Consider the following 23,721-nt stretch of genomic DNA (forward strand, 5'->3'; position numbering starts at 1 on the left):
ATACTTTTTTACTGCCTTTATAAAGCACCAATACCCCAACAAATCAAGTTTTAGAAAAATATTCTTAGTATTATAATTTTTAAAAATTTCTTATAAAAAACACATTCAATTTAAATCACATAGCCGTCATCGAATGTTCCATTACTTTCCACAACAACATTAAAAGTGGTTTTGAAGAAAGATTTTTACAGGATTTGAATGATTGAAAATCTAAAATCGTTCTTTATGCGTCTTCTTTAGTTTTTTAAAGCAAAATCTACCTTCGGATAATATTTTTGATGAAATGCATTCATTGGCGTCACATTCTCTGCTAAATTTTTACCTCACAATTAAGCTCTGATACTTCAATGAAAATCATTTCCAAATGTCAACTGATGATGTAACTGATGATGTAACTGTCGAGATTTTCACTTCTTTTACTTTTAAATCGCACTCAGTTAAAGCTTTACAGATTTTCTCAGTTATCCACTGAATCTAAAAACGTAGCGGGTTTTTTTCCCACAAAATTAACATTTTTTGGTTGTGATTCTACCAAAATAATATAATCACAGAAATCCATTTCAGGCACTACTATTATTACGTCACTGTTATTTTCAGGATTTCCACAACTCTTATTTATCGGCTCTATTTAATTTCAGATAACTCATGTTCAATTGTTTCAAATATTTCGATCAGAACTTTATTTCTACTCAATTCTACTTTATTGATATTATTTGGGCTTTATTTCTACTCAATTCTACTTTAGTGATATTATTTGGGCTATGTTCTCCCAATCAAAAATCATTTCTAGACGAACTTTTTTTTTTATTGGGAATACACTGCCGAATAGGTTCCAAAAGGGATTTGTGATTCGCCATACTTCTTATAAGATATCCCTTGATGAACTCAAAAATGATCAAAATGATAAATCCAGTTATGTATTATACGATAGTCATTATCAAAAATTTCCACTTCACTAATGTAAATATAGCTTTTATTCGCAAATGTAAATATATCTTTGAATTACCATTATTTCCGAAGGTGGTATCTTCACTTAATTGGATTTTTTGCAAAAATATATTCCATTTATTATATATATTGAATAACAGTAGAATTAACACATTTTGTTATGGCGAAACCTAAAACTTATATCAGGAAAAATAAGCGGCGTTTTTTCTCTCTAATTTAAATTTCAAGTTGCAAATTAATCTGGTATCTAATATAAGTAAGTAATAAACGGAGATTTTATCTTTTTATTAGTTATTAAGGTGCTCCAAGAAGACATAAATACCGTGGAAAAACATTTAACCAGGAAGTCCCGCCTTCCGAAGTCGCTTACATGTTTAGAATGTTAAACAAACTAGTTGTTTTAATGTATACTCTTAAAATGCATAGAAATAATAAAAGCATTAAAAATATATTTGTAAGAACGTAGTATAAAGAGAGTATTTCTCTTGCTTATTCACCAAATTTCTTACATTGAAACACTTTGCATTTAATTTCTAGCGATAAAAACAAAACGCTAACTTAAGCTTTTAATTTCTTCAGCGCAAGGTGCACCCGATTGGAAATTTTGAATTCCGACTAAATTCAGTTGGCAATATTTGTCCATTAACTATTTTAATAAAAATTACTTAAATATGTCTTTTTTCCGGCCGGTACAAGAATTATATTCTACCTTTAAAGTATAATATAATGTCACTTTAAAGGTACTAATTATACCTTTAAAGTGACAAAAAATAAAGTGACAGCCTGCATCTCAGTATCGTGGCTACATAATCTATATTTATTACCTATTATATATATATATATATATATATATATATATATATATATATATATATATATATATATATATATATATATATATATATATATATAATTTACTTTATATATTATATATATATATATATATATATATATATATATATATATATATATATATATATATATATATATATATATATATATATATGTATATATATATATATATATATAAATATATAAATTAGTAAAAAACACTTACCCAACTTTTCTTCAACTTGAAGTTTCACCATTGCTGGATCATCAGGAAGAGTTACTAAATCTCAAAAAAAATCCAATTTATAGAAAAAAATATTTTAAAGGAAGTTATAAATTATTATAAAAAAATTTTTAATTACTATATTCTTTTGGTTAACGGGAAGTTACAGAAAGTAATTATTAAATAAATTTCTTTGGAATGTGGATAGTTTAATTTGGTCATTTGTTTTTATAATTTTTTAAGAGGTATTTATTTTCGTGCGTACATTTAGAAATTAATTCAGATTTTTTATTTAATAAATTTTCCTGATTTAAATGAGTAATTATTTCAAATTTTTCTTAGTTTAGAAAATGAACTTTTTTTGAAACAACTTAAAAAAACTATTCGCAATGTTCACAGAAATATAACAAAATAAAACTCAATCATTTAATTACTAGGAGCACCTCAATTACCAATTACATCAAAGTGAACAAAAAATAAATGAAGCATTAAGTACTTCCAATAAAATTATTAGATAAATAGCGCAATTTAGTACAGTTTATTAAAGGCCTTATCGAGTTTTAAGTATAGGATACGAGCCTTGTTGCTTATTAAATCGTGTTCAACTTTGAGTCTGATTTTTGATAAATTTCAATATCAAATCAACTTTGATATTGAAATTTTTAATAAATTTTGGTGGCGGAAGGGGGATAAATACAACCCATCCCCCACCCCCTGGATCTGTCACTGAACACACGCTATTTACTAACTAAAAGGTTAAATATTTTGTGAACGGCTTACAATTTCATTTTGAAATGGTAAAATATTTTGAAGAAAATGTCTAAAAAAATATTTTTCTAAATTAAATAAAAATTTAAAATGGAAAAAAAGTTTTAATTTTTGGTATGTTTTTTTAACCGAACTTTTACTTTTTATTGAATTTATAAAATGTACCGATAATTTCGGTATCGGTTGAAATTGAAATTTCGGCCGAAACCGGTCAATCACTAGTTAGGAATATGATTGAGTTTGTAGTAGAACCAAAAGCTCATTTTTTACTAAATCGAGGTTTTCGAAATATTTTTCTATAGGTCGATAATTTTTTAAGTCTAATTACACTTGAAGTTTTTTTTCAGTGTTGAGATGCAAAAATCATCAAAAAGGAATGGGAAATATCCTATTATGCTCGTAGTGGGTGAAAATTTTTTAAATTAATAATTTTCTCTACCGTGGTTAAGCACCTAAAATTACTTTGATATTTATCCTGGGAGGGTATTAAACCATTACGTAAATTCTTTTTTTATCAACCAGAAAAATTTGATGCATTAACTTATTATTATTTTTTTTTTTTGTTTAATAAATATAGCATTACATGTCTATGAATGGTCATTTAAATTTGCAAGATTCAGAGATAGAATTGATATATAATAAAAAGTCAAATAAAAAATTACAATCTTCACCAATGTTTGGTTACTTTCCTGAAACAGCCGTTTTAACCAAGAATGTACGCTGCGCAATGCCGGACAACATTAGATTACACGACACAAGAATAAGAAGATATACTCCTCAGGGATCAAAATGGAAAAAATCAGTAAGAGTTTTTTTTTCCAAATAATTAACTATATTTATCTCTTTCTTAAAAATAAGTATTTTATTTTAGGATTTAACATGGAAGCTATTAAATGATAATAATGACAATTTGAGTCGAAGTCAAGTAGAAGACACTTTACAACAAGCTTTTGCAAGATGGGAAGCAGTAACAAATCTCAGGTTTCACAAACTTGAGAAAAATAGCAATGAGTATGCCGATATTGATGTATCCTTTCTATATCGTTTCCAACAACAACAACGAGATCCAACTTTATTTTATGGAGCTGGTATTGTTTTAGCCCATGGGTATTATCCAAACACAAATAAAGGTAACTCCCAATTATGTGGGTTTTTTTTATATGTTAATTTAACACAACCAATACAGTGAAAATATAAAAAATATAAATAAAAAGTATTATTTGACTGAAAATAGCGTCCGTGCGAAAATTGTGCGTCCATGCGTCATTCATATCTCAGCGAAAATTGTGCGTCCGTGCGTCATTCATATCACAGCGCCACCACAAAAGTAACTATTACACAAAGTTTATAGCATTTTAGACACTAATAAGATTATTATTGAATGTTCTCATTAACTTAGAAAATTTTATGGTTTAATACTTTTTAGCGCAACAAATTGCTACAATAACGTCAGGATCATATAGACACATTAATAGTGCTCTTGCAGTGTCAGGAGTTTTATTATCATATTTATTGACGATTGCCTCTAAATTTATTAGAACATAGATAAAGTTTTGATCAAAAATAACTAAGTAAACATTCCTCTCAACAAATTGCGTTTAATTAAATCTATGCAATTATGAAACAAAAAACTTTAAGGCTCTTGTTATAAACTTTCTAATATTTTTATTCTCTTAATAGAATCACCAATAAACTTTGTACACTTCTTTACTGTACTGAACACCCCCTTAATTTGGAAATAGGACATGTAGAAATTAAAACAAGTTTAGGACGTGGCTGCTACATGGCATAAGAATTGCAGATGTCAGAATCAGCTGTCTTCCGTGTTCCTGCACACCAATATAACAACCACTGATGCACCATCATAACATTGATCAATTAAGAAAAAAAGGTCAAAATTATTGTTTTATTTAACTATAGCATTATTAAGAGGGGCGACAATTAGTTTAAAAGTATTATCAAGTAGAAAACAAAATGTTTATTTGAAATATCTTAAATCTAAAAAGAAATATGTTTAAAAAGTGTACAAAGCTAATAAACAGTTTTTCAAATTAACTTAAAACTAAAATTAATTATTATTCTAATCAGCTACATAACATAAATTTGATATCAAGAAAACTTGGTTTGTTATAAATGAACCGGTAAAGTAAAACACGAAGCTTTCCACTATGTGGAAGCTTTCCTCAAAAAGTAACTATCAAGAACAAAATTATAACAAATGAAACAGATATATGTCAAAAATTTAACAAATGCTTTGTTAATTTAGGCGCCTTCTAACATTAGTCAACTAAAGCGTTTGATAAATACTTGGGAAAAAAACCAACCCCTATCATGCATAATGAAAAAATTTAATAAACACGAGTTAAACATAGCACTAGTTGAACTTGAACTAAAAAAGTCGAGTGGTTATGATATTATAACCAGTAATGTAGCAATCTATGTTATGAATGGTATAAGTAAACCTTTTTTTATTAATTAATTAAAATCTATATTTAAAAATAGCAAGTTTCCTGATAAATTAGAATTAGTCAAATTTCATCCAGTTTTCTAAAACGGTGATTGTTTTACTATTTGTGACTACTGTCCTACATCACTACTCTCTGTCCTACATCACTATTCTTTGTCCTACATCTCTACTCTCTGTCCTACATCACTACTCTCTGTCCTACATCACTACTCTCTGTTCTACATCACTACTCTCTGTCCTACATCACTACTCTCAATATATTCGAAAATATTTGAATGGATAATTTATAATAGTGCTTATGATTACATAACAATAAATAAACTTTTACAAAATAATTTTGGGTTTCAGAATTATTGTTATACTGAACATGCTATTTATGAAATTGCCAATAAAGGGGTTATCTATAAGGAAAAGGCAAATAGGTGGTAGTTGAGAAGGGGAGTTCAGTTTTCATAAAAAAGACAAAAAAGGGCAAGGCGAGAGGGTTTACCTGAAGAAGATGTCACTTTATAAAACTAATAAATCTCTTATTTTAGTTTTAATAACACGAAACACTGTAACTATCACTGAAACTATGTAAACATGTGTTTTTATGATGTAACACTATGTAAACATGTGTTTTTATGACATTATTGTTAGAGAATATTTTAGTTTTTTTTTTCCAAAAGTGAGGCAACGATGTCAAACATAACTTTTGCCGGCTGCAACTTTTATTTGCACGTCATACGTGGGTGGATACACGAAGATAGATAATAATAGTCTTTTAAATTCGCTCACAAATTCTTGTAATAGTTCTTAAAAAGAAGAAATAAGTCTATAAAATATAAATATTGAAATATAAAATATGAAATATGGAAAAAAGAAAAAAAGAAAGTCAAAGGATCTGATTTTAAGACATCATTTTCAAGTAGGAGGAGGTGTGTGTGTGTGTGAGAGAGGGGGGGGGTAGAGAGGGGTATTGGAAAAAAGAACAATTGGTGACAAAAGAGGTGGGGAAAATAATATTAGTTTCAAAAATTCGGTTTATATATTTTATTATTTATAAATTGTGATTTCTTAATTAAGCTAAGCAGCTCCATAGATGTAACTAAAAAACTCATCTAAAATTATTTATTAAGCGATCTGCTAAAGATTTTAATCAGTTTAATGGAATCATAGTTTGCGATAGCAGGTTCATTTTAAATGATGTTAATCAGTTTAATGGAAGTTTGTGAGTACTTTGTGACAGAGTTTAATATGATCGAAAATGTTTTTTAAATTTCATTTCTAACATTGCCATCGTCTCTTCTCCCTTAACTTGCATTGTTTTTTTTTTGGGGGGGGAGGGGGGGGGAGGATGAAAGAAGGTATTGTATTGGGAGTTCTGTTAACTAATTTTTCCAGTTTAATAACTCTACAATAAATATTTTCACTCACTTAAATGTGACAACACGAGTGACACAAAGAAGACCAATCAAAGGAACAAAAATTGAAACTTTTCTCTTTATGTATATAAGGTAAAAGTATGTCTCCTGTGGATTTTTTCACCATTTTATGTATATGGATACTTAAGAGAAAAGCTTGGCATATTCCGTCATAAGTTTTCTGATCATTAAATTTTTTTTTTAATAAATATCACATGAGTTGTCATCTGAAAAAACACAAGCAAAAATTGTTATTGGATGGAAAAGACTATTCCTAACATGACTTGTTACTGGTCATTAGTAAAGTTGCTTCAAAAGATGCACGCGTAAGGCAACGTCAACTGGTTTTAAAGAATTGATAAAACTATAATAAGATATTGGTTTGGCTACAGGTGTTCAAAGTAAATTATTAAAACTCCTAAGAAGTTTTGTTGATAGAATAATTAGTAAATAAAAGGTTTTTTTAGTGGTAAGGTTTAGCTTATATAAGTACATTTTAGCGCTTTTAAATTAATGATCATATATATAAATATATATATATATATATATATATATATATATATATATATATATATATATATATATATATATATATATATATATATATATATATATATAAATATATATATATATATATATATATAAATATATATATATATATATATATATGTATATATATATATATATGTATATATATATATATACATATATATATATATATATATATATACATGTATGTAAATATATATATATATATATATATATATATATATATATACATATATATATATGTATATATATATATATATATATATATATATATATATATATATATATATATATATATATATATATATATATATATATATAATTTTAGAAGTTTTGGGGCTGGCTAACACCCTGCTATAAGTATCTTACGTTTTACAGGCATATCTGGTGACCTTCATTTTTATGATGAAACGACGTTTACTCTTGGTACAACCAAAGGCATAAACTTACTTTGGGTAGCTGTGCATGAAATTGGACATTGTATTGGATTAGAACATTCAAGCGTAGAAAACTCTATTATGTACCCTCGGTATAAAGGGTATATGGGAGAAAAATTTACTTTATCAAAAGATGATATTTTAGGAATACAATCTATATACGGTACAAAACGTTTTTTTTTATTATTATTTTTTTTTAAATTGATAACAAACCACGATTGCGTTAATATTGAATGCTTTCATATTGCAATTTTTTTTTTTTACCTGAAGAATTGAGTAATATGTAATACATTTTTAATGATTTATTAAAGCATAATGTATGAAAACTTGGTAATATACAATGTATATAGTTTTAAACAAACCTTTTCAACAAAAAAAAAGAAATTATTTAATCTTGAATAAAATCTATCTATATGAATCAATTTTCTTTTAAATGTCGTTATCAGATAATCAAGTAACTTTAAGGAAATTATCAGTTAGCTAGCAAGTTAGTGACATCTGCTTTGTTAATTTACGAACAGAGCGTTTCCGACTCGAAATTCACTAAGTCTTTATTATGATCTAGGTATCAAAAAACAAACTACCACTATGAAACCAGAAATTACAACAACAACAAAAATTACAAAAACCAATCCGACTATTTTGTGTTCGATGAAAGGGGCTGTGTTTGATGAATTATCTGGGATTACGTATTTGTTTAATCGTGATAAAGTCTATATGATTGATCAGTGGTTGAAAAAGGTCAATGGCCCGTTTCCTGTTACTCATTTTTTGCCTAATGTTAAAAGTGTTGATTCTGCATACATAAATAAAAAATCAGAAGTCATTATCTTTGAAGGAACAAGGTTTTAAAAAATTAGTAAAAATAGTTATATAATATATATATATATATATATATATATATATATATATATATATATATATATATATATATATATATATATATATATATATATATATAATAGTTATAATAATAATAGTAGTATGCCTAATGTAATTACTTAATATGTTTTTTTTATAAATCATAAACATATTTTATACGTGTTACACATTTTGCGTATGTAATATTTTATTATATATATATGGTACAAATTATATTCAATTATGCTTACTGTATTTATTCATATGCATAGCTACTATATTTACTCAAGTTTGTCAAAACTAATTCTTGTCGAAAGTGGGTCTATCTTTAAAAAGTTCAGAGGGTTAAGAAATGACACAAAACACATTGATGCCGCTTTCCTTTGGCCAGCCAATAGAAAAACGTACCTTTTTTCAAGAGATCTATATTATAAATTCAGCGACTCAAACTTTCCTCATCGTGGTTATCCACGAGAAATAAGTAAAAGCTGGAAAAATGCGCCAACGCAAGTTGATTCTGTACTTGTTTGGAAGAATAAAAAGACTTATTTTTTTAAAGGTTAGTGAGTCAATAGAGTAATGGTATTTTTTATTGAAAATTATTTAATAAAACTTTGTCAACTTTTAACCTGTGGTTATAAATTATTTTTACTATATGATTAAGTAACTTTTTTATTATATAATGTTTTTTTAACTTTTTGTTATATTTTTTTAAAGGTAAATATTAACAACTATTTAGGTTCCAAGTATTATCGCATAAACGATCGGGGCGAGGTAGAAAATTATTATCCAAAAAGCATATCTGGTTCATGGATGCAATGTTAACGGTAGTTTAGCAAAAACTTTGAGTATAGTTTTTTCATTATAAAATTATTCAATAACAAAAAAATTTGTGTGTTACACAGTGTAACACAACTTTTGAATATTTCAAGAATATAATATTTCCTGCTTTCTTATGTATTGCAAGTTTTTCAAAAAATAATTTAAAACTTCCAAAGTTTTCTTTAAGCTCTAGAAAACGTTTTTTATTTTCCAAATCACCATATATCCCAGTGAAAAATAAAACCGCGTCCCACATGGGTTCCGCGTGGGTTCCGTGTGGGATTGATGGGATTTACGTGGGACGGATTTTCCCATGTGGTATCCGTATGGAAATTTGTCACCTTAAACCCATGTGGGTAATCCCACAAGGGTTACATGTGGGAACCATATGGTATTTACACACATGGGAAATCCCACGTGGGTTTAATGTGGGATTTGCATGGGAATTAATTTGAAAGCTGGAAACTAAAAAAAAAACTTTTTAAAAAAAACTAACAAAAAAGAAAATTTTAAATCGACATTGCATTGCGTTACATTTATATTGTGTGAAAATATTTTATATTAATATAGAGAATGGCATGCAAGTATGTAAGTACCACGAATAATGTTTATCTTTCTTTATAGAAATAAGATTAAGATTTGTGCAAATAGACGTATTATTAGGATAATATAATAGTTATTTGAATATAGATCTTGAGTATATTATCTGCTAACAATTAACTGATGAAAGTTCAAATATTGTCAAAAACCAAGCATGCATGCATGGGACACTACAGTGTCCCACAAAAAAAATGCAGGTTTGAAAGTCAAAGAATTCCCAATTTTCTTTGTTAAAAAAGAAAAAAATAGGGTGGTGGTGGTGGGGGAGTTTCTGTAACTTTTTTTATGCTCCAAAACTTTTAACTTTAGGTATTATAAGGTCCTTATGACTTAAGAGACTTACAAACTACATTGAGGAACAAAAATAGGATATTAACAGAAACTTTTCAATTTTTAATCTGGAGTACCACAGTGTTATTGGGAATAAAGCCTCTGGGTCCAGTTTTTAAAGTAATATAATCTAAAGTAATGTTTAAATAAAATAGTATACTTTAAAATGCATATAGTTATACATATAACTCCTGATATAGTTATACATATAACTCCTGATATAGTTATACATATAACTCCTGATATAGTTATACATATAATTCCTGATATAGTTATACATATAACTCCTGATAGTTAACTATATGTATAACTAGTTATACATATAATTTGTTATAGAAACTTATTTTTTAAGGTTATGCTTGAACAAATTAGTACCAATTAATTCAAGTTTAAGATTTAGTTAAAGTTCAAGTTAAAGTTCTTATTTATTCATTGTTTTTGTTAATTTTATATTTATTTGTTCAAATTTGTTAATTAGTACTATTTCTTACTACAGTAAGAATGTTTATCATTGTTGAACGTGATTTTATTTGTTAATTTTATTTTCAACATATTTTGACAACACCCTTTACATTTTAAATGATGACAGCTTTACTTTTCTATTAATGTTAAATTTATTACGTTTCAATAACTCAGATTGTATCATAACTGAATTATTGTAAGCTTTGTAGGGGTTTGTTGTATATCAAATGTCGTTTTAAATAAAGTAAAGATAATATGTATATATATATATATATATATATATATATATATATATATATATATATATATATATATATATATATATATATATAATATATATATATACAACATTAAAACAACAAAATTGATACAAAATTTCACTTTAAAATGAATACCATTAACATTTTGATGATAATAGCATTAGGAAACTAGTATTTATGTATTAATATTATACTATAAATAAATAGTTTTTTAATTCATTTTATAAAATAGAGACTGACAACTGATAATTAATGGAAATAAATACAAATTATAAAAATCATGTAAACTTCATTTATTATTTCTAAATACTATATTAATGTTAGTCTACAAAGTTAAAATCAATTTAGAGCATTGTTATTAATTCTTTTGCGATTCGCACTTCCACTTTTGTCTCTCAAATTTATAAAATAGGTGGTCAAAGCTTGCTCAATAGGTAGGTTCTCAGCATAACAATGCTTTTTTCTTACACTTTCTAAAGAGAAATATGGCAAATTGATTACTTATTTTACCTAAATCATAGGATCATCTATGCATAATGATGTCAGATGATGACCCGGTTTATTGAACACCTTCACCCTTTATCAAACTCAGTCAATTTTTTGCCATCTCCCATTGAAAATGATGTCAGTTTTTGTTATCATATTATGATGGTATATCTAAATTGTTAATATAATATAAAAAATGCATATACCATCAATTTTTTTCTGGTTCAATTATACGTTTATTCTCAACAATACTAAAAGTAAAAAAAAAAAACACAAATTGTTCTTTCAGATAAGCAAGCTAATTTCTGAATTTAAATTGTTTTTCCTATGATCCTCTACAGTTTTAAGCAACAAAAGCAAGAAGTTTTTAGACCACATTGTTGGTGTAAATACCTCTAAAACCTGCTCATAGCTAGCATAAATTGTTTTACTTTTTTTTAAAAAAATAATTTACTTTTTTTTTTAATTCAACTTTTTAATTGACATTATTTTGGTCTCAACATTCCCTCCCCATTGTTAATTATTATTAAACTCACACTGCCCCTCTATCTACTGGCATAGCCTAAATACTATATATATATATATATATATATATATATATATATATATATATATATATATATATATATATATATATATATATATATATAATTTTTACTTTATTTACAACACCATTTGATATACAACAAATTCTTACAAAGCTTACAATAATTCAGTAAAATTCAATCTGAGTTATTGAAACGTAATAAATTTAACATCAATAGAAAAGTAAAGCTGTCATCATTTAAAATGTAAAGGGTGTTGTCAAAATATGTTGAAAGTAAAATTAAGTTACTAATAAAATCACGTTCAACAATGATAAATATTCTTACTGTAGTAAGAATTAGTACCAGTTAACAAATTTGAACAAATAAATATAAAATAGTGAAAAAACAATGAACAAATAAGAACTTGAACTTGAACTAAATCTTGAATTTGAATTAATTGGTACTAATTTGTTCAAGCATAACCTTAAAAAATAAGTTTATATAATAAATTTTATGTATCACTAGTTATACATATAGTTAACTGTCAGGAGTTATATGTATAACTGCATGCATTTTAAATCATTTTATTTAATTTATATATTACTTTAGATCATATTACTTTGAATACTGGACCCAGAGACTTTATTCCCAATTACACTGTGGTACTCCAGATTAAAAATTGAAAAGTTTCTGTAAATATCCTGTTTTTGTTCCTCAATTTACTTCGTAAGTCCCTTAAGTTTTATGAACCTTATTATATATAAAGTTAAAAGTTTTGGAGCCTAAAAAAATTTACGGAAACCTTCCTATCTCCCCCCTATTTTGATATTTTTTTTTAATAAAGAAAATTTGACTTTCAAACCAGCATTTCTTTGTGGGACACTGCAGTGTCCCATGCATGCATGCTTTGTTTTTGACAACATTTGAACTTGCATCAGTCAATTGTTTGCAGATAATATACTCAAGAACTATATTCAAATATCATATGAACATGTTAGAGAATGTTCATACGATATTTGAACATCACAAATTTAATAATATTGTTGTGATATGTTATATAAATAATACCATAATAGATTATGATATGAAAATAAGATAGGATATAAAGGCAATGATCAAAGAATAAGTTTACTTATAGAAATTTAGATGTTTGTTTATTAGTTTCAGAATATTATATTATGTGTGACTGCGGCCTTCTATAATAACAGGCCTTGACATCGCGCAACAAATTTGTTAAACTGAAGGCCAGTTCCTAATACTGTGTTTACATTTTCATTTTTTAACATTAGACGAAAGTTTGTGTTCGCGCTTTTTTAATAAATCTTTAAAATTTGATTGGTTTATAAATTAGATAGCGCAACTTCAAGACGATAACGTTGTAAGTTTCAAGGCGTTAGCATTGTAAGGTAATAATATTGTCAAACTAACGATTAGTTTTTTTAAATACCTTAAAAATGCCTTTGAAATGCTGTGTATCTCTGTGCAAGTCGGACTATCTTAACTTTAACTACAATATCAATTACAACTACAACGAAGTTTATATGATTGTTTGTGTATTGACTACAAGTTGCCAAGTATAAGGACTTTAACACGATTGACTTCAAAAATAAGCTCAATGGAGGACCTAAGTTTCATAAATAGTATTTTTATGAATTTAAATCCATTAAAAAGATTTTCCATACTACTAATTGATGAGGTCTATGTCAAAGCTTCATTACTTTACCAAAGAGGTGCTTTGTTTGGTCAAGCAGTAAACTACCCTGAAAAGTTAGCTAAAACAATTTTATCATTTATGATTAAATGTCTTTTTGGAGGTCCAAAATTTATATGTAGAGCTCAACCTGTTGCAAATCTTTCCTCTGAATTTCAGTTTGCTCAATGTCAACAAATTGTCTATACAATAAATAATATTGAAAATAGTAAGACACTGGTAATAATTACTGATGGTAACCGTGTAAATCAAAGATTTTTTGGAATGTTTAAAACAGTTGATAGTAAACCATGGTTAACAACATCAGGTATATATTTATTGTATGATTATGTGCATCTACTAAAATCTATACGAAACAATTGGTTGACAAAAAAGACTGGGGAACTTCAATTTTTGAACAATAAAGAACTGGCTTTGGCTAAGTGGAGTGATTTAGAAACTATATATAAAACTGAGTGCAATGGTCTTTTTAAACTCTCTAAACTTACAGCTAAATCAGTTTATCCAAAACCAATAGAGAGACAATCTGTAAAGTTTTGTTTGTCTGTTTTTTGCACAGAAACAGTAGCTGTATTAAGAACGCATCCAGAGATTGAAAGTAAAGCATTTTGAAAGTACTGCTATATTTATTAAAAAAATAATTTTTTTTCGAATGTTGTAAATGTCAAATCACCTGGTGCTGGCATTCGGTTTAGAAATGAATTATGCAAAGAAATCCACTCAGTTGGTGATCACCAACTGAGTGGATTTCTTCTGGATAATATACATGATCTTGAAAGCTCAGTTAATAAATCTACATTAGTGGCTATAGTTTACATAACTGGCTATGTGCAAAAAAGCGAAATAAAAATTTATAATGATTCTACCAATTATTATTATAAATATGGAAGTTATCTGTATTGCCTAAACAGAGACGGACTTGAAATTCCTTCTGATGCTCTTTTCTAATGGTCAATATTTTGCTTTTTTTTTTCAAGGTGCTACTGACCCTTTATACAGAACATTTTGTGTTACTCAGTTTTAGTTCATTGCTGCTAAATATTAATTTAAAATCACAAAAAAACAATGCAGAGTATATTCTAATATTCTGCTAAAGAATTACTCACTAATTACCACTCCAAAAATACTAAAGCTATCATAAATTATGTGAAAATTAGTTTTGTAATTAATTATGCTATTTACTTGTTATGTTTTTTAATATCTCATTAGCCTATATGTCTTTCAATATGTTTGGATTTGTATATATTTACCCTGTTGAGATATATTGGTAAAACTTTTTTTTTGCTTGAATCAACTTTTGTTGGTGTTTTTTATTGTTGGTGATTTTTATTGTTACCATTTTTAGCAAAAAAAATTAAAAATACAGTTATCTTTTTAATATATAGATATATACTTTGTTATGGTTCTGCTTGTTATTGATACTATTTAATATTACATAAATATTCTTAATGAAATTTGAAATACGAAAAATATGATTATCTTTTAACAACTTTTTGGTTTTCTTTTTATATTTCCGTCTTTACTAGAGATTATTATTAGAAAACATAGACTGCTATTGCACCCTACCTAATATAAAAATATATCAATATAAGTAAAAGTGAAAGTTTAATCGGCCTTCAGTTTTTACGGCATTTTGCGCGATGTCAAGGCCTGTTATTATAGAAGGCCGTGTGTGTGACGAAAAAGTAAAGATACTTTTGCATCCAGTGACTATTGCACCCAACGTCTACATCATTGAAAAAGTAGGTTTTTACATTTTTGTTTTTGTTTTTTTGTTTAACTACTTATCCTAATTGATCACTTTTTTTCAGGATTCTCCTCATGGGTTCAAGCTCATTACGCATAATATGTGTTCAATTACCCATAATACGTTAGTCATTGTAAGTAATAAATTAGGAAATAATTATTTGTGAAATATTGCAGTCATTAATGACTTCAACCTGGCTAATAATTAAAATTGCTCGACTAATAAGGTTCCTTATTAAAATTGCTCTCTTTCTCTCTCTCTCTCTCTTTCTCTCTCTCTCTCTCTCTCTCTCTCTCTCTCTCTCTCTCTCTCTCTCTTTGTCTCTCTCTCTTTGCCTCTCTGTCTCTCTGTCTCTCTCTCTATATATATATATATATACATATATATTTATATATATTTGTATTTATATTTTTTTTTTAAGAAAATGTTTGAAGAAAGTTAGAAGATACTAAAAACCTTGGTATTATGCAAGCCGAAGCGATTTAATTAATTCAATCGCCAAAAAACGGCGTGTAAATCGCAAAAGAAAAAATAATTTTTTTAATATTCATTTTGGATGTATTGATTAATAGCATTTATTTTAAAATAAATTCATTTTGCAACACGTTTTTTAATTTTATAAAATTTCGTCATAATAGTTTATCGTAAATCCCACATAGGTTATAGGTGAAAAACATCACATGTAAAAGATCAAAAATGCTACACATTTTGAATACCGAATGGGATAAAGTAGCAAATACCAGATTAAGTTAAGCCTCTCTGAAAGCTTCGATGATTAATTTTAAATTACTATTTAAGTAATTTTTAAATTAAAAGAATTTTAAGAATAATCATAGAAGATTAAGAATTAACATTTGTCTAGTATTGACTACTTTTATACCATTTGGATTAAAATATGTGGCATTTAAGGCATTTAAGACATGTAGTATTTTCCACCTATATCCCATGTAGGATTTACCACATAAAACCCATGTGGGATTTACCATATGAAACCCACATGGGACAAAATAATAATCCCATATGGGTTACATATGGTAAAAACCTACGCGTATCCCATATGGGATTTGCCATATGGAATCCATGTGGGATTTACCATATGAAACCCACATGGGACAAAATAATAATCCCCATATGGGTTACATATGGTAAAAACCCACGCGTATCCCATATGGGATTTGCCATATGGAATCCATGTGGGATTTACCATATGAAACCCACATGGGACAAAATAATAATCCCCACATGGGTTACATATGGAAAAAATCCACGCGTATCCCATGTGCGCTTTTTCACTGGGATGTATCTTAAAGACTTTTTGGATTTTTTTGAAAACAGAGAACATTAATAATATTTTTCCTGATGTCAAAATATTATTATGGATTTTATGGCAGTTTACATATTCCTTTACATAATATGGTTTTTTATGGCAGTAATTGGATAATTGGATTGGATCTAATATTTAATGAAGTATTTATAAAGTAAATACATTGATAAAAGTATCAATATATGTTGTAACTTATTTTGAATATGTATTATTGTATATAATGTATTTATACTGTATAATTATTCATATACAGCTAATATATATAAAAGGTTAAAAATAAAATATTATTGTCTTAAAATGTAAACAAATTGTTTGTCTTAAAATATTTTTAAGATATTTACACTTTTGCATATTGCTGTGTTTTAGTAGCTAAAAAGACGGTCTAATAAGTTTAAATATATATATTTGTAAAATATATATATATGTATGTATATATATATATATATATATATATATATATATATATATATATATATATATATATATATATATATATATATATATAAATATATATAGGTAAATACAACTTTTAAAGCTTTAAAAGTAACGTAACGAAAAAGTTAAAAAAAAAAAAAGAGTACATTAAAAAGTTAAAATAACTTACGGTACTTAGGCAATCTAAGGAGCTTTAAAAGTATAACCAACCGAGACATAACGTAACGTAAAACATTTAAGAATTGAAACGTAATTAAAATACCTCACAAATTTCATGACAAAGTAACCAATTGAGACGAAGCTACTTTACAATAAAAATAAAATAAAAGATAGTATTTAGCAATACGGCAATGATGAACAAACATTTATTGCATTTTCAAGTTTATTTACTATATATTAAATTAATAATTAGAGAATGTAATCTTGTTACCAATCAAAACCGATTGAGACGTAAGGTAACTTTAAAATGTTATAGAGGTATGCTTTTAAAATAAAGTGGTTCTACTTATATACCGAATTTTAATAAACCTTTTGCTGAATAAATGCAATTACTATTAATTAAAACTTCGCAGCATAACCCTAAAATAATTCTTTTTTTAATGTTTTAATAAAAATTATTTCAGTGAATTTTGTTGTTTTTTGTCCAGTGAAACTTGTTTTTTTTTTTTTATGTCAGTTACAAGCTTACTCCTGAGACAACATTAAAATGCTTTGATGTTTGCGGCTCGATAAACTTTCATCTGTTTTATACTTCCATGGTTTTACGAATGCGCTCTTAAAGATGCCGTTGTAATTCATAGAGTTACCACCATTTCAAACTTTAGTAAACAATATTTTCTGCATTCTTTTGTTTTTTTGTATTTAATAAGACTATAAATTGTATATTTTTTATAATGCATCACATTTAATATGATTCAAACTAAACATATAGACATTAACAACTAGACACATTTGCAATAGCTAGAATATGATAAATGTATGCATTTTATAATGCATCATAATATGATATTATCAGAGATGTCGGTCTCGAGACTTAAATCTTGGTCCCGAGAAGTCTTGAGACTCATTTAACAGTCTTGTTCTTAGTCTTGGTATTAAATCAAAATGTCTTAATCTTAGTCATGGCTTATACTGTTTTTACGCCTCTGGATATTATCATGTTATAATTAGGTACGCGTCAAGCCAGATTTTACGGAACCGTTTTTTCAGCCAAATTTTGTGACACGCTTTTTCAAGTTTGTTGAAAAGTTGCATGGTATGAATTTGTTTTGCTCTGTTATTTTTTAGAAATATGTATCAACATAGATATTTTTTGAATACTAGAATTATAGAACTTTAATTTTGCATGGATTTCCTTAATGTAAAATTTCATTTTATTATGAACTTTTTATTTTTTTATTTTTATTTTAGGTGCCCCAAAAAGTCCTAACGGCCTTGTCATAGAGCACCGCGGAAGTACGTTTAACCAGGAAGTTTACGCTTCCTTCCTTACCCTGACGCGAAAATATGCCTTAAGCTCGTTTCGAACCTGGATCTCCTGCTTATAAAGCAAGTGTTCTAACCACTGCGCCACGGCCGCAGATTCTTTAATTAATCAAAATTGTAATATCATTATGTTTACCATTATTTAAATATATTAACTTTTATTTATAAAAATTAAACTTTTTTTTCTGGTATCATAGGGCCAAAAACGAAGTTTGTGTTTCATGGTGAATGAAATAGTATTTAACTGCTAATTTTGAATTGTCGCAAATAGGCATTGACTCTAATACAGAGTGTAATACAGTTTGTAGAAATGGACATATTTTTTTATTATTTACAAAAAATAGTGATTTGTTTCTCAAAACATCTTAACAAGTCACTAAACATTTTAAGATAGAAACATGTAAAAATCAGGTTAGGAGTCTCATAAATAAATCATTGTATTGGGCTAGAAATTTTAAGAAGGCTGAGGACAGTAAGCGTTTTTTTGAATTTTGCAATAAACCTTTTTTAAGCCATATACCAAGTTTGCTTAATATTGTATTATCATCAGGCTCCTCAGATGTTTCATATACCAATACGAATGTTTTATCTCCTTTACCAAGTGGAACATCAACATCTGCAGGTTATAGCGAATGAGACGTAACTAAACATATATTTAGAGATATTAGGCCCTAAAAATATAAACATATATTTAAAAATATTAGGCCCTATTTATTGCCCTAGATCATATATTTATTGCCCTAAACATATATTTAAAAATATTAGGCTCTAGTTATTTCCCTAGATCAGTTACCAGGAGGAATAGCATTTGATTATGAAAGTCATATATGCACTTCAATTGAGTATATGGCATTTGTTTATTTAGAATTTGACCAAAGTAGCTTTGAAGAATGTTGTAACTCGATTATTGAAAATATATCTGACACAATATCAGACAGAATTACAGTCAACCATCTTACTACAAACAAAGTTTGTGCAACCTGGGGCAAGAATTTTAATGAGATGAACTGCCATTTGAAGACATTTGAACTTCTTGATACAATTGCAGTTTCATGTCGCTCAACATTACAGTCTCTTAAGAGTGAGAGTTGTTAAGTATTCGGAAATTTGTTTGGCAGTTAAAATTGTTTTAGCAATGAACAAAATGAGGTTTATAGACATCAAAGGTGATCAAAAAAGTATTATTCCTAGACATTGTTGAAATTAGCTTCATATTCGTTTTCATACTTGTTTCATTTTTATGAAGCATTACAGTGAGTTTAAACATTTCCTCACTGTTTGAACAGTAAAATTTTAAAGTTTGCAAGCAATTTTAAGGAGGGACATTTTGTAATAAAACTGCCATAAATAAAATGTGCGTGCTTGCATTGTTTGGAAAACTCATTACTGAGTCTCGGATGAAAAAGTTATATGTTTTGGTTAAGGATCCAACTTTTGATCATGTTTCTGGTACTCAGTTAGTGAAAAAAGTTGTGCTAATAATTACAAATTGTAAATCTAATCCAGCTGCTCAGTTTTGCAGAAGAACATATTTTTTTGGGAATATTCTTGCCCCTAACATTTTAAAATTAATATATGCTCCATTGCTAACCACTAACACTCGTATAAGCTTCATTAATAACCAGGTTTAAAAAATAATTTCTGCTTGTCTTGACGCTGCCAAGTTGTCTTGAAGCGACAATATAAAAGGTATTTCTCACTTTCTATTACAGAGACACTAAAGGAGGTAAGAGACGCAAAAGGGAGTAACTTGGTAGATATATGTCTAAATGATGTTGTAAATTTGTTTTTTTAAATGGTATTTTACTAAATAAATACTACTTTTTATAATTTTTATTGAACTCATTTCATATTAAAAATTAAATTTACCAGCTTTATCCACGTCATCATTGCCATCTGGCGCACAGAGTGAAAACCAAAATCTCCTTGGTAAGTTTTTTACTGTGTTTTAATTTTTGCTTTACATTTTAGTTTTTCGAACACACATTTAAATTTTTTTTTTTTTTAAATATAGACTTGTCTAGGAGTAATTTCTTGGATTGGCGCCGAAGCCACCCTTGGCCTAGATCAAAAAGGGCCTTCCGCATATGGGTCCAGAATGGAGGTAAAGACCTGCCTTATTTTAAATATAAACCTCCTGGTGGCAGAGGATTCAGGAATGTAGCAATTAACAACTATAAATATACTTATTAATAAGTTTATATAGATTCACTTAGCTGAATCTATATACACTTATTAATAGGTGTATGTATAGTGTGTGTGTATATATTTGTGAAGTTGATATTTGCATATAATCCTTTTTTATATTAATTTTTGTTGTTGAGTTAGATTTTTTTAAGAAAAATTTGTGTTTTATATAAATACTATTTATTATTACAAAAAAATGATATTCAAGTTTTAACCCACCTTACCCAAGGTGTGGGAGGTGTAGAGCTTCCAAATAATACCCTCTTGCACCCTTTTCATGCTTTTATCCCTAAAACCTTTCTTTCTTTTGATTTAGTTTAGTTAGTACCGTGAAAAAAACGTAACGCTTTTACCAACACTTAGTCAACTGTTTTATAAACTGCTGGTACCATTAACGGCCCAACAGTAATAAAACAGTTGGCTATCAGTTGGTACCATTACTGGCCCAACTATATGATTTTTTCGCGATTTTTTAAATTCGCTTTTGCAATTTAATTAAAAGTGCAAATGTTATAAAAGTTTACAACTATTTTTACAACTTGACGTGATGGTGAAAAATGAGTTGCATATTTGAAATCAAAATGAGAAATGCTATACAAAAAATAAACTGTTTGTTCGGCACCAGAAAAAATTTTGTTGTTGTTGACCTGTGTAATAATACAGTAATAATCATTGTAATAATAATAGTAGTAATAACAATAACAACTACACTACAATAATAACAGTAGAAATTTACAACAGTAGCAATAATAAAAAAAACTAGCAGCAAGCAACCTTTAATAGGGTTATGAGTAATTAAATCATTAATAACAAAAACACATTAATAACTTGATATATTATTTAAAAAATTAAATACAAATTTATCTATAAATAATATTTTAACTTTGACTCCCTATCAGCAATATAATTGCTTATAGTTAACGACGTAAAGACCGCATTAACATCAGTTAAGTTCTTTTTAAAATCTGTCACAACACAGGTACCAGGAAATGAAAGTCAAGTAAAGCCTGCAAAAACCTAAAAAAAGAAATAAAAAGTTACAATTTTTAATTAAAAAAGTATTATTTGCATTTTATTGTTAGTAGAATTAGGATAATAGTATAACAGAAAATATAAAGAATAAAAAATAGCTATAACAGCAAAGGTCTATCAACACAAAACACAGCAACAATGGCGCATAGCATAAAATATTTGTAAGCACACAATACTTTTTCCGAGTAATTAAAATAGTTTTATTAATTCTCCCTCTCATCTAAGAGAGAGAGAGAGAGAAAGAAAGTGTTTCTTAAGCAGCATGTTAAAAAAAGTAAAAAAAAAACGCAATAAATAGTAGTAACTGGCTTTATTATGTTACCAGTATACAAAATTATTTTTACCTTTGCTTTAATTTCCAGCATTTCTTAATTAAGCTCTTGCTTCTCTCTAACTGTTGACTAATGATTAATAGAGTAAATTTCACATCATATTAAATTTACAAAATTAAACCATGTTTCAAAAGTAAGCAAACTAATCAAGTGATGACAAAGGCAACTAAAAAAAAAAAGAACATAATTATGTTTGAAATTGTAAAAAAATTTAAAATCATTTAAATTCAAAACTGTTATTAATTGTTACTATAAATAGTAAAATTCATACTTTGCTTTGTTCTAAATTGTCTAAAGTAAAATCAAATTAACAGACATTAACACTGCTTGACATTTAATTCTGGCAAGTAAGTTTTCTGCTTGCTGAGTAGAAAACTTACTAGTCAGAATTTTTATTTCCTACATTTCCACAACGATTAATTTCATCTTGTCTAGACCTATATCTTTTAGTTAAATACAACTATTTTCAAGTTGCCTAATAATATTTACATTAATAACTTCTTTGAGCCTAATATTATCCACTTCAATTTCACTATTATCATTAAACATATTGCCAGTAACCAAATACGCCATGGCCTTGGGGGCCCTGCAAAAAAAGGGGCCCTGCAAAAAAGGGGGTTCCAAAATCGAGCTGCAACAAAACTAAATTTTAATTTTTGAAAAGCGCATACATTTTCATTAGAAAGTAATTGTGTAAAAAATTTTACTTTTTTTATTTTTTTAAAATATTTTTGTGATTAAAAAAAATAAAATATTTTAAGACAAAAATTAAACAAAAAAATTTTTGCAACATTTTGTTCATATAAATAATAACTTTAACGAACAATTAACTCAACAATTTTATTTAACATTTGACGTTTTTTAAATAACATTACATTTTTTTATTAAAAGTTCAACCAAGAACCTTTCAAAATATTATTTCTAGAATTACTTGGTTCAACTTATCAAACCAAGAAAATAACTATAATTAGAGCTGTTTTTCTAATTAATTAAGGTTTACAATAGTAGTAAACATTATTTATTTGCAAAACAGCCTGAATAATTTTCCATATTAATATTAAAAACGGTAGTTAATAAATTTGTTTTTTTATTATTTGTGCATAATGTTTTAAAATATTCGATTTAAAATAAAATGAATGCGTTTATTTTAAGAAAAATTTTGCACGCTTTTAAGTAAAATATCTTAGTAATTGAAGAAAGTAACTGTTTTAAAATTTAAATTGCATTAAACTTAAGCAATATTTTGGACGCTTCTACGTAAAGTAAATAAGGGTGCTGGGAAAAAAGTAATCATAAATTTTTAACATTTGTTTTCCTGTTTATTTTTAACAAACTTTTAATTATTTATGTAGGCTATTTTACTTAATTTTATTAACAAAAATTGTGGAGTGTTATCTATTAGCAAAATCAGTGCTCGTAAACAATAGCAATTAAATTAATTAAATGTGTTCATTTTCAGAACCTTTTAACAGATATGGGAAGAAACTATGGAGC

The 23,721-nt window shown here is 27.0% G+C and overlaps 1 protein-coding gene across 1 annotated transcript; it reads left to right on the forward strand.

Annotated features, from left to right (window-relative positions):
- The first annotated feature begins 3,351 nt into the window (after nt 1-3,351).
- Nucleotides 3,352-9,386, forward strand: LOC100202175 (matrix metalloproteinase-2-like). Its single transcript, XM_065808826.1, has 6 exons — nt 3,352-3,572; nt 3,642-3,900; nt 7,568-7,789; nt 8,192-8,471; nt 8,760-9,046; nt 9,227-9,386. The coding sequence occupies exons 1-6, from the start codon at nt 3,354-3,356 to the stop codon at nt 9,310-9,312; spliced, it is 1,353 nt and encodes a 450-aa protein (XP_065664898.1). The 5' UTR covers nt 3,352-3,353; the 3' UTR covers nt 9,313-9,386.
- The last annotated feature ends 14,335 nt before the right edge of the window (nt 9,387-23,721 follow it).

This window comes from Hydra vulgaris, chromosome 10 (genome assembly GCF_038396675.1).
Source record: "Hydra vulgaris chromosome 10, alternate assembly HydraT2T_AEP".
NCBI lineage: Eukaryota > Metazoa > Cnidaria > Hydrozoa > Anthoathecata > Hydridae > Hydra > Hydra vulgaris.

What these genes read in the sequence shown, in the direction of transcription:
- LOC100202175 (XM_065808826.1), top strand. Translation starts at nt 3,354, where the DNA reads ATGTCTATGAATGGTCATTTAAATTTGCAAGATTCAGAGATAGAATTG. An exon ending in GATCAAAATGGAAAAAATCA is followed by an intron (nt 3,573 to 3,641) that starts GTAAGAGTTTTT and finishes ATTTTATTTTAG; the next exon opens with GATTTAACATGGAAGCTATT. An exon ending in TTATCCAAACACAAATAAAG is followed by an intron (nt 3,901 to 7,567) that starts GTAACTCCCAAT and finishes TACGTTTTACAG; the next exon opens with GCATATCTGGTGACCTTCAT.